Source organism: Pelophylax lessonae (assembly GCF_965119305.1).
Source record: "Pelophylax lessonae genome assembly, chromosome: 3".
In the NCBI taxonomy this organism is placed as follows: Eukaryota; Metazoa; Chordata; class Amphibia; order Anura; family Ranidae; genus Pelophylax; species Pelophylax lessonae.
In genome coordinates this window covers 648,738,589-648,751,929 of record NC_138770.1, presented here as the reverse complement: position 1 = coordinate 648,751,929, position 13,341 = coordinate 648,738,589, and the positions used below count along the sequence as shown (strand labels likewise).

General features: G+C 43.9%; 1 protein-coding gene across 1 annotated transcript in view; it reads left to right on the top strand.

Moving 5' to 3' along the window:
* The first annotated feature begins 1,515 nt into the window (after window positions 1–1,515).
* Window positions 1,516–13,341, top strand: part of LOC309551730 (follicle-stimulating hormone receptor-like) — a 236,587-nt gene continuing 224,761 nt past the window's right edge. The window contains exon 1 of the mRNA XM_082252415.1: window positions 1,516–1,933. Coding sequence (XP_082108541.1) covers window positions 1,767–1,933 — 167 coding nt within the window. The 5' untranslated portion in view covers window positions 1,516–1,766. The remainder of the gene's footprint in view (window positions 1,934–13,341) is intronic.

The following is a 13,341-nucleotide window of genomic DNA, read 5'->3' as shown; positions in this document are numbered from 1 at the left end:
TGGGGAGATTCCCCTTCACTTTCTGTCTCATGGCCAAAACAGGAAGTGAGGAGAAATCCCTGCAAAGTGATGGAATCCCTGGTTGTCACCAGAAATAGCGTCCCCATTTGAAGATTCCCCTCTATTCCTGTTCTGGTGGCAACCAGAAATTTGAGGGTTTTCTTTCACTTTCACTTTTGGTGATAACAATAAACAGGACAAATAGAGAGGGTGAATCTCCTTAAAGCGGAGTTCCACCTAAAAAAAAAAAAATACATAAAAATACCCCCGGGACAGTCAGGGCTAGTGCATTCCACAATGGTTGCCTCTGATCTGTCCCGGGTTGCACTTACCTTTTAGAAGAAATACTTACCTTGAAAATGTATTCTCCAGCGCTGCCATCTCAGGTGAGGGCAGCTGAAGCCAGCGCGATCCTCTTCTGCGTCTTCTTCCCTCCTCTTCGGTCCCACGATGCACTGCACCAGCCCCGCCGTCACTTCCGGGGCTGCAGCGTCATCCCTGCACAGCTTCTGGGCAAGCCCAGAAGCTGTTTAGCAAGGTATGACGGCACCTACAGAGGAGAGAGGACGTTCAGCTCCCAGGAATCATTGCAAGCCAGAAAGTGACGAAGCGCCGTGGCCGCTGAGGGAGGAAGAGGAAGTAAGGTAAGTATATTTTCTTCTAAAACAAGGTAAGTAAAAAAAAAAATTATCCATTTGTTTTTCAGGTGACCCGGAGCAAGAAGATGGACCGAAGTTAAATTTTAGGGTGGAACTCCACTTTAATAGGGGCACAGACAGCAATAAAAACTGCTCCAAAAGGAATTTATGATGCTTAGCACCTTACTCCTGCGCTCAGAAACGAGGCTCCCAGACCACTCCTGTCACGGGACTCCTACTTGGCATCCCCAATGGCTAAGCCTTGCTGCCCTCAATGATCGGGGTGGTCGACATAGAACTGCAAACAAAAACAGAAAAAAAGGGCGCACCAGCCTAGCACAATATCCTCAGTAAGGCTTTTATTTATAACAAAGAGGCTCTGAGGAAGAGGCGAAGCCTCGAAACACGTTAGCCAACATCTTAATCTACTGTGACTCTACTGTGAATCTAGACTGTGGACTCTACAATCATGGACTTCATTATATGCTGGTTTACATCAGCTGTTTGTGAGTAGACACCTTTTAATTTGTTATAAATAAAAGCATTACTGATAATGCGCTAGGCTGGTGCGCCCTTTTTTTCTGTTTTTGTTTGCAGCAATAAAAACCTGACAGGTGTTCTAATCTCTCTGCACTCTATCCAAAATTGGATTTTTCTTTTTTCTATTTCTATTTTTTTAATATTTTTTTTAATATTGTTTTTGGATTTTAATAAAATATGGTTGATATAGGAGCCATCTCCAGTTTGGCTCTGGTTTTAGTAAATCTTGTCCTCTTGTCCATATTTGTGTCTGTTTAACAACACCAGTGAGGCAAGAGATTCAAGGACATCTGTAACCTCCGATAAACAGACTGGTACAAGAAAAAAAAAAAAAAAGAATAGAAAAAGGTTGTGTGCTTCGCTCCCCGTGCTTGGTGTGAGCCCTGCAGTTATCTATTGGCCGTTTTTATTTCAAGGTCACCAAGATGTTGGACTTCTAATGTCCTCACATTGTTGCCACCTCCAGCTTTTGCTGCTAAAATGTTCCAAAAAAAATGATTTATTCCCCCAGCTCCGGGAGGCTCAGCTGACTTGTGAAGGCGGAACAGATTACAAAAGAAGTCACAAAACTTTGGGACTTTTCAGTGAATGGGGAAGCCAGCAGAGAACAGAGCCATGAGGATCCTTCTATATCTCGGCACCCTGGTGCTCCTACACCCCGCTTCTGCGTGCCGTCACCACGAAAGTATATTTATCTGCCAAGGGAGAGACGTGGAGCAGGTTCCGCAGGACATCCCAAAAAACGTCACCGAACTGTAAGTTTAATGTCACTGCAATAAAACAAATGGACTTTTGTGATCTTGATACGAGGGCTGGAAAAGTGACGGATTGTAATTTGTGGGGCTGGTAATTGTTTAACCGGTTGTCTACCGGGGTCATTTTTGTTTCAATTTTCTTGGCAGGCATGTTAAAATCAGCATTTTTTTGCTATCAGCTACATTAAGATGCCCCCAAAATGATACATTTTTTGAAAGCATAAGGTTACGTTCACATCTAGGCGTTGCTATTTTACAGGCGTTTTTCAGGCGTTTTTTCAGATGTTTTTATAGGCGTTTTTGTGCAGGCGTTTTTAGGTTGACAAGTAAAATGACAAGCATAAAAATGCCTGTAATCTGCCCAAAAAGAAGCTCATGTAGGCTACGTTCACATCTAGGCGTTGCTATTTTACAGGCTTTTTCAGGGATTTTTTCAGGCATTTTTATGAACGTTTTTCAGGCGTTTTAGGCTACATTCAAATGTGGGCGCAACGGATCACGGGCAGAATCACCGCGATTCAGAAATCATTGCAAATTGCGGGACGCCTGTGCGATGCCCGTGATTTGCAATGGCCCCCCAAACGCTGTGCGATGTTGCCGCGATTTCTGCCTGCCGAATCGCAGTAACATCGCGCAAACAGAAACGCGGGATGCATGATGCCCAAAAAAGGTACAAGAGCTTCTTTTGTGCGTCATGCGTCCCGCGATTCTGTTTGCGTGATGTTACCGCTATTCGGCAGGCGGAAATCGCGGCAACATCGCACGGCGTTTGGGAGGCCATTGCAAATTACAGGCATCGCACAGGCATCCCGCGATTTGCAATGATTTTCGGATCACGGGCAGAATCGCAGTGATTATGCCCATGATCCACTATGCCCACATGTGAACATATGCTTTCAAAAAACTGTATCAAAAATGTGAACGTTCACATCTAGGCGTTGCTACAGGTGTTTTTCAGGCGTTTTTATGGGCGTTTTACAGGTGTTTTTGTGCAGGCGTTTTTAGGTTGACAAGTGACCAATGGGAAAAAAATAAAAACGCCGGTAATCTGCCCAAAAAGAAGCTCATGTAGGCTACATTCACATCTAGGCTTTGCTATTTTACAGGCGTTTTTCAGGCGTTTTTTCAGGCGTTTTTTCGGGCGTTTTTATGGGCGTTTTTCAGGCGTTTTTACTGGCGTTGTTAGGTTGACAAGTGACCAATGGAAAAAAATAAAAACGCCTGTAATCTGCCCAATAAGCAGCTCATATACTTTAACGTCTGGCATTTTGCTTAAAACGCCAGAACGCTCAGATGTGAATAGGATTTGTCTTGTTGGGCGTTTTTTTGAGCTGATCCTTAGAGCTGAAAAATGCCCAAAAACGCCAAGTTGTGAACATAGCCTAAGGCTGCATTCACATGTCAGCGTTTGGATCGCGGGCAGAACCGCCGCGGTTCCGCCCGCGATCCGGAGATTATTGCAAATCGCGGGACGCCTAGCGTTGCCCGTTGATTTGCAATAGCCCCCCAAACGCCGAGCGATGTTGCCGCGATTTCCGCCTGCCGAATCGCGGCAACATCGCGCAAACAAAATCGCGGGACGCAATACGCTCCAAAGAAGCTCTTGTACTTCTTTGGAGCGTATTGCGTCCCGCGATTTTGTTTGCGCGATGTTGCCGCGATTCGGCAGGCGGAAATCGCGGCAACATCGCTTGGCGTTTGGGGGGCTATTGCAAATCAACGGGCAACGCTAGGCGTCCCGCGATTTGCAATAAATCTCCGGATCGTGGGCGGAACCGCGGCGGTTCTGCCCGCGATCCATACGCTCACATGTGAACGGAGCCTTAAGAATAAAATGGTGGTGGTTGATATTTTTTATGTTGGACGTCGTGCCAGGGCAAGGTCATCTAGACACAAAGATTGAAGATGTACCTGCACTTAGGAAAGAACTATGTATCTATATGTCCAGTGTGTACTCACATCCAAACTAATAAAATTGTGGGCCGCTGCTGACAAAAAGGAAAATTCCTTAGTCTGTCAAATATATGTATGTATCAGCGCTGCTCATTCTATAATATTGTGAATTGAAACCATTACATTAGAATGTGCAAAAATTAATATATATATATATGACATCCTAGTAGTGTCCCCAATCACTGATGTCAGTGTGCAAAATATATAAATGTTCCTAATCACCAATAATTATATATATATATATTGCAATCACAAAAACTGATATGTAAAGTGCAATAGTATATAAAGTGTTGTAGTGCTAATTAATGAATAGTGGTTGTCACCCCACAATGACTACCACTGTGCAGAAACCATTCTTTTAAAGTGCAAACATATATAAATGACATAACAGTGTTTAAAGTGCCAAGTGACAGTAAAGTAGTGATCGACCGATATCGTTTTTTTAATGCCGATACCGATATTTTGGTCATCGGATAGCGGTATCGGCCGATATTTTCGGACATGTAAAATACATTTTTTTTTTTATTTATTTTTTTTCACAGGTACTCCTTGTGGAGGAATCTGGGGGTCTAAAGACCCCAAACCCCTCCTCGGCACCGAAAAGCATTCAAATGCTGTCAATTTTTTTTAATTCGGCCCCGAGTACCCGGAAGTGATGTCATGGCATCACTTCCGGATTTTCTACATGGAGACCCGGTGTAACATTAAAAAAACCCTACCTTGTTCAAATTCCCTACCCTCTTTACTTCCTGTGCACGTAAGTCATTGAACAGCTGAGCAGCTTCCCACTGCGCATGCTCACAGCTGCGGAGGGTAGGGAATTTGCATTGGGTAGTATTTTTGAATGGTACACCGCATCAGTTGTTGCCGCACGTCCACTGCGCATGGGCAGCCACTACATTAAATCATCTCCGCTCCAATCCTGCCCGACATTCATCAGCAGATGCGGCGCCACACATGACCTCGGCTCCGTGATTTATATTTTCATAGACCCGCCGCCGCTTTTACATTTTGGAGCTGAGATCAGGGAAGTTTGACGGGTTGGAGCGGAGATGATTTAATGTTGGAGCGGAGATGATTTAATGTTGGAGCGGAGATGATTTAATGTACGACAGCAAAAGCTGATGCGGTGTAACGTTAAAAAACACTACCCCGTTAAAACTCCCTACCCTCCGCAGCTGTGAGCATGCGCAGTGGGAAGCGGCTCAGCTGTTGAATGACGTATGTGCACAGGAAGTGACGAGGGTAGGGAATTTTCACGGGTAGGGTTTTCTCACTGAACACCTGGTCTCCTCTTTGACGGCGGCGGCGGTGGTGGAGGTAGGATGCCGGGTCTCCCAGTGGGACGGGAGACCCGGGCGAGCCGCGGAAGGGACGTCCCCTCCCGCTCCTTGTAATGACAGTGGAGCGGCTTCTCAGCCACATCGGTTGTCATTACAAGACAGCCGACCGTCAGCTATGGACGCCGGTACCGGGGTGATGCCTCTAACTGCAGGTATCACCCCCAGGACATGCACTTTCCTGAAATATCGGCAATATCGGTAACCTCAGGGGCCGATTCCGATATGTCAGGGAAAGTGCATATCAGCCCCCGATATATCGTTGTTGCCGATAATCGGTCGATCCCTACAGTAAAGTAATATACTCCAAATTAAATATACTATGTTAATTCCACTTATATTGATATATAACTTTAAATTAGTCAGATAAAGTCCATCAAATAAAGTGACAAGTGCTTGTTGTGAAAAAAGGTCACACAAGTGCTCTTCCACTGTGCCAAGTGCTTCCCGGACCCTCTGTGCTCCCCTCTCTCCTCCCCACTCACCGGATGATGGGAAGATAAGAGCCCGATATGCAATACACAGGCAGCTCCATTTCTTTTACCGCAAACTCCTTGCTGCAGTGCTTCAATCTTGCTTCTTTTCTGTGGTGTTTGGCTTCTCTGTTCACCTAAGCCAATCACTTATTGCGTTTTTATTTTTTACCAAAAATATGTAGCAGAATACAAGTTAAAAAATTTTGATTTTTATTTTTTTTTTTTTTGGGAATGTTATACAGTGCCTTGCGAAAGTATTCGGCCCCCTTGAACTTTGCGACCTTTTGCCACATTTCAGGCTTTAAACATAAAGATATAAAACTGTAATTTTTTGTGAAGAATTAACAAGTGGGACACAATCATGAAGTGGAATGAAATTTATTGGATATTTCAAACTTTGTTAAATAAAAAAACTGAAAAATTGGGCGTGCAAAATTATTCAGCCCCTTTACTTTCAGTGCAGCAAACTCTCTCCAGAAGTTCAGTGAGGATCTCTGAATGATCCAATGTTGACCTAAATGACTAATGATGATAAATAGAATCCACCTGTGTGTAATCAAGTCTCCGTATAAATGCACCTGCACTGTGATAGTCTCAGAGGTCCGTTTAAAGTGCAGAGAGCATCACGAAGAACAAGGAGCACACCAGGCAGGTCCGAGATACTGTTGTGGAGAAGTTTAAAGCTGGATTTGGATACAAAAAGATTTCCCAAGCTTTAAACATCCCAAGGAGCACTGTGCAAGCGATAATATTGAAATGGAAGGAGTATCAGAACACTGCAAATCTACGAAGACATGGCCGTCCGTCTAAACTTTCAGCTCATACAAGGAGAAGACTGATCAGAGATGCAGCCAAGAGGCCCATGATCACTCTGGATGAACTGCAGAGATCTACAGCTGAGGTGGGAGACTCTGTCCATAGGACAACAATCAGTCGTATACTGCACAAATCTGGCCTTTATGGAAGAGTGACAAGAAGAAAGCCATTTCTTAAAGATATCCATAAAAAGTGTTGTTTAAAGTTTGCCACAAGCCACCTGGGAGACACCAAACATGTGGAAGAAGGTGCTCTGGTCAGATGAAACCAAAATCAAACTTTTTGGCAATAATGCAAAACGTTATGTTTGGCGTAAAAGCAACACAGCTCATCACCCTGAACAACACACCATCCCCACTGTCAAACATGGTGGGGCAGCATCATGGTTTGGGCCTGCTTTTCTTCAGCAGGGACAGGGAAGATGGTTAAAATTGATGGGAAGATGGATGGAGCCAAATACAGGACCATTCTGGAAGAAAACCTGATGGAGTCTGCAAAAGACCTGAGACTGGGACGGAGATTTGTCTTCCAACAAGACAATGATCCAAAACATAAAGCAAAATCTACAATGGAATGGTTCACAAATAAACATATCCAGGTGTTAGAATGGCCAAGTCAAAGTCCAGACCTGAATCCAATCGAGAATCTGTGGAAAGAACTGAAAACTGCTGTTCACAAACTCTCTCCATCCAACCTCACTGAGCTTGAGCTGTTTTGCAAGGAGAAATGGGCATTTCAGTCTCTCGATGTGCAAAACTGACAGAGACATATGCCAAGCGACTTACAGCTGTAATCGCAGCAAAAGGTGGCGCTACAAAGTATTAACTTAAGGGGGCTGAATAATTTTGCACGCCCAATTTTTCAGTTTTTTATTTGTTAACAAAGTTTGAAATATCCAATAAATTTCGTTCCACTTCATGATCGTGTCCCACTTGTTGTTGATTCTTCACAAAAAATTACAGTTTTATATCTTTATGTTTGAAGCCTGAAATGTGGCAAAAGGTCGCAAAGTTCAAGGTGGCCGAATACTTTCGCAAAGGCACTGTATATATATATATATATATATATATATATATATATATATATATATATATATATATTAGGGATCGACCAATTATCAGTAACACCGATATATCGAGGGCCTATCTGCACTTTCCCCGAAATATTCTGGAATCGGCCCCTGAGGTTACCGATATTGCAGATATTTAGGGAAAGTGCTTGTACCGGAGTGATGTCTGCAGCTAGAGGCATCACCCTGGTATCGGCGTCCATAGCTGACAGTCGGCTGTCTTGTAATGACAACTGATGTGGCTGAGAAGCCGCTCCGCTGTCATTACAAGGAGCGGGAGGGGACGTCCCTCCCCCCTCCGGCCACCTTCCGCGGTTTGCCTAGGTCTCCCATCCCACCTGCACCGAAGACCCGATCAAAGCCGCATTTGACTCTGATCGGGCCTCCATGTAAAAACCCGGAAGTGATGTCATGATATCCCTTCTGGGTACTCTGCGTAAAATTTAAAAAAATGTGAGCATTCAAAACAGCCAAACTTGGCGTGAATGCTTTTAAGTGCAGAGGAGGGGTTTGGGGTCTTCTAGGGGTCACAAGAGTACCTATGAAAAAATAAAAATAATAATTTTTTTTAAATGTCCGAAAATATCGGCCGATTCCGATATCTGTGACCAAAATATCGGTATCGGCAATAAAAAAATGATATCGGTCGATCACTAATATATATATACCTGTGAAGTGTACAGTGTATGTATATATATATATATATATGATTGGGTGTTCTAAGTAATATTTAACCAAAATAATGCAGATTTTTACTTGTATGTGAGAAGTCCCAGAAGTAGTTAAAAACTGCACCAAAAACGCACCTTCCTATTGAAATTAATGGAATAATCATCACAAACGCACCTGTCACTCGTCCTAGTTTCACAGGTGCATGATTGTAGTCAGGAGTCCAGCAAACGTGGCAAAAACGTATCAAAAATGCGGTAAAACGCAGCAAAAAATGCATATGCGTTTTTACCGCGTTTTGTCAACGGAGCAGTAGGAGGGCACTATTAGACCTAACAAATTAAAACTGCTTTGGGTGTTTGATATAGAATGCTTTGCGTGTTGCAGGTAAGGACACATGGACATTTTATGTGGGAATATTTTCCTCTGCAATCCTCGGCTTGGCTGTATCCCAGCAGTGTGTTTACTATGAATTGTTTTCCTCATTTCTACACTCACTAGATCACAGCTGCCAGGCTGGGGGACTCACGGGTTGGTTTATGTTGCAAACTTCATGTTCTCAGCCGGTGTTCTCATTTTTTGAGTAAAAAATAAATAAAAAAACACTGAGATGTAAGGGGGGGGGGGGGGGGTCTCTTAACCACTTTTGGACCGGAAAAATTACCCCCTTAATGACCAGGCCTTTTATACGATTCAGCACTGTGTTACTTTAACGGACAATTGCGCAGTCGTGCGACACTGTACCCAAACTAAATGTACGTCCTTTCTTTCCAACAAATAGAGCTTTCTTTTGGTGGTATTTGATCACCTGTGTGATTTTTTATTTTTTGCGATATAAACAAAAAAAGAGCCACAATTCTGAAAAAATGACAATATTTTTCACTTTCTGCTTTATAAAATTCCCAGTAAAAAAAAATAAATAAAAATCAGATTTTTTTCATCATTTTAGGTCAATTTGTATTCTGCTACATATTTTTGGTAAAAAGAAAATCCCAATAAGTGAATTTTAATTGGTTTGCACAAAAATTATTGCGTCTACAAACTACGGGGAAAGATTTATGTCATTTTTATTTATTTCTAGTAATGGCGGCAATCAGCCATTTTTAGCGGGACTGCGACATTGCAGCGGACGGATCGGACCCCTAACTGACATTTTTGCGAGTTGTATAAAATATTCGAAACCCATACTTGAGTAAAAGTACAAGTGCTCGATCAAAAAGTGACTTGAGTAGAAGTACTAAAGTATTCAACATTTATTGTACTTAAGTATTGCAAGTCGTTTTTTTTTTTTAATTTTGCTACTCAAGTACTGAAAGTAAAAGTACCAGTAGTTTTGAAAAAAAAAATCGCTACTCAAGCACTGAAAGTAAAAGTACAAGTACTGTGTTATGTAGTTATTAAAGAAAGAAGTCAAAAGTTTGAACATCATATTGTTTTTTTAATTTCAAATGCAGCTTTTATTTATACATACAGTAGCATTTATTTTCGTATGCGCTGATAATACACATGTTTTGAGCTTCATGAAACCTGCCATCTACTGTTCTGGCAGTGGTAATTTTTATAATTGTAACGAGTAACTATGCAGCACACAAAAAAAATATCAGAGTAGAAGTATTGAAATCATTGAAAAAATGTAGTGAAGTAAAAGTGGAAGTAGGAGAAAAAAATTCTACTCTAGGAAAGTACAGATGCCGCCTTTCGGTACTTAAGTACAGTAGTGAAGTAGTTCTACTTAGTTACTATACATCTCTGTATTTTTGTCACTTTTGGGGGGACCAGTGACATTACTACAGTAATCAGTGCCAAAAATATGCACTGTTACTGTAATAATGACACTGGCAGGGAAAGGGTTAACACCAGGGACGATCAAAGGGTTAAATGTCTGCCTAGGGGGTGTTTTCTAATTGTGTGGGGGATGGGCTTTTGGAATCAACACAGAGACCTGTGTTCCTAAATAGGAGGAACACAGGAGCCCTGTGATGATTGCTGAGAGAACAACGGTCTGCTGTGTTTACAACAGCAGACCGCCATTCTGTCTCCACGGGGAGCGATCGTGGGTTCCCAGGGGCATTCGCGGGCACCGGCCCTGCCGATCAGCTTTCCTGCTAGTGAATGAGCGCATATGCGCGCCCACGAGATCGCAGCGCCCGATTCGTGGGAACCTGCCGACCTGCCCCTGTATATCTGCGGTGGCTGGTCAGCAAGTATATGAAAAATAAAGATTATAAAGATTATAAAATGAATAAATAATTCAATAAATAACTAAATAATTGAGAAAATCCTGCAATGCTTCTATTATACATTTCAATAAGCATTGCAGGATTTTCTCAATTATTTAGTTATTTATTGAATTATTTATTCATTTTATAATCTTTATAATCTTTATTTTTCATATATACAAACATTCATACACACGAAGAAAAACAAGAGCAGAAAAACAAAACAAAACACACAATAACAATTCCTCAGTATATTTAGCCCAGGTTCACACTGAAGTTCAGCTGAACTCGCACGATTTCGAGCCGGTGTCGTGTCGAGGAATGCCCTCCGTCGGATAATGCCCGGGTCGGACTGCGCATGCTCCGTAAGTGACGTCACCCTGTCAGAACAGCTGATCGGCTGGGGTTGGCGCGTGCGCAGTCCGTCGGGGGCACAATCCGACGAGAGACAGAGCGGGGAAGAATCTAATGTCAGATTCTGACTCGCTCTGTACGATGATTACACATATGAACATTCTAACTCGCTATATGTAACTAATATATATATATATATATATATATATATATATATATATATATATATATATATATAGATAGTTACTATATATATATATAGCTATATATAACTCATATGGCACACATTAAAGGGGCACTCTGAAATACTATGATCAGTACTCATATGGGACACATTAAAGGGGCACCCTGAAATACTACGATCAGTACTCATATGGGACACATTAAAGGGGCACTCTGAAATACTAAAGGGGCACGCTGACTGCAATAATAAAAGGGCACTCTGACCGTGGGTCATAAAGGAGCTATGTGACTGGGACACATAACGGGGCACTCTGATAGGGACACTGATGTAAAGGAGGACTCTAACGGGGACACTGGATGTAAAGGGGGACTCTGACGGGGACACTGGATGTAAAGGGGGACTCTGACGGGGACACTGATGTAAAGGGGAACTCTGACGGGGACACTGATGTAAAGGAGGACTCTAACGGGGACACTGGATGTAAAGGGGGACTCTGACGGGGACACTGATGTAAAGGGGGACTCTGACTGGGACACTGATGTAAAGGGGGACTTTGATAGGGAAGCACTAGATGTAAAGGAGGACTCTGACAGGGACACACTGGATGTAAAGGAGGACTCTGACAGAGACACACTGGATGTAAAGGAGGACTCTGACGGAGGCACCGACACAGGCCAAATTACGGCGGGGGGACATGAACTGCATGACGGCGGGGACACAGGGTGGAAGACGGCAGGGACAGGGGCTGAATGACGGCGGGGAAAGAGGCTGAATGACAGGGGGATACAGGCTGCATGATGAGGGACACACTGATGAGGCACAAATGAGGAGGCACTCATTGGCATGATTTAGACACAGATGGGCATGAGACACAGGTGGGCATAAATAGGGCAGAGATGGGCATGGATGAGGCAGAGATGGGCATGGATGAGGTAGGGGCGGTGCCCATCGGTGTGTACAGCGTGCGAAGAGAGAGCTAAACCAGACATGCAGCGTTCTGTTGACAAATGATCGCTCTGTCATTGGATGGAGCGATCACATGGTAAATGGCCCCTGTCGTTGGCCCTTTAACACAATCCGTGGGAAGCGCGATTCGGATGTCTCTGTACGCCCTCCCAGAATAGGCCGACCACGCTGTAGCCATCATTGGGCTATGCCCTGGTCGACAAGTAGTTAATCCCCATAGTCTTAGCTATCCGATATTACCCGTAAAGCGGGCTTTGCATTACTTATGTTCTGCAATATTTGGCCAAACTCGATCACAATGCCAGTCTCTGTGAAAATTAGGCATTGCCCCCAAAAAATGTGTGTGGCTACTGGAGGTCCTCTAGTATAAGTTTGCCAAGTATGGTGCCCTGAACCCCCGTGGTTTGGGCTCTACATTTATAGAAGCTTGGCCTGCTATGTTAATCTATGGCAGAGTCTTAGTCTGGGAATTTGAGGGGCTACAGCTCGGACCCCAAATGAGTCCGGGGGCCATATTTGGCCCAGAGGTAGGGGGGTCCTTCCTTTACCACCCCAAACATTTTGGGGTTTGTTAGCTCAAAATTTCCTGATCAACTTTTTCTAGGGCCCCTTGAGAGTATGTGGCCCCCGGGCCATACGGCACAGCAGGGAGTGCTGGATACCATTGGACTATTCTGCGGTGGTCAGCTAAAGTCTACCCCAATGCAGGTCCCTGTGAAAATAAAGCATTGGCCCCAAACAAATGTATGTGCCAAATTTGGTGCCCCTGAGCACCGTGGTTCGGCTACCACAGGGCCCTACATTTAAGCTAGCCTGGCCCATTATGTTAATCTATGGTGCAGCCGCGATCAGGAATTTGAGGGGCCACAGATCGGGCCCCAAATTAGTCCAGAGGCCCAGAGGTAGGGAAGGTCTTCCTTTAACACCTCTACATTTTTGAGGTCGCTAGCCTGAAGTTTTATGGTCAGCTTTTTAGGGGGCCCCTTGGGAGTGTGTGGCCCTCGGCCACTAATGCGGAGTGGGGATTGGTGAGTACTGCAGGAATCTCTGGACTCTTAGCTATTTAACAATATTTGCAGAGCCTGGCTCTGCAGTTCCTATGTCCTGCGGTGGTTGGGCAAATTCCACCCCCATGAAGGTCCTCATGAAAATTAAGCATTGGCCCCAAAAAAATTTTGTGGCCCCTGGGGGTCCTCTAGTAACCCTATACCAAGTTTGGTGCCCCTGGGCAACATCGTTCCGCTACCGTGGGGCCCTAGATTTAGGCTAGTTTGGCCTAGCCTATGGTAATATATGGCGCAGTAGGGAATTTTGGAGGGGCCACAACGTGGGCCCCAAACATGTTCAGGGAACCTGGACTCT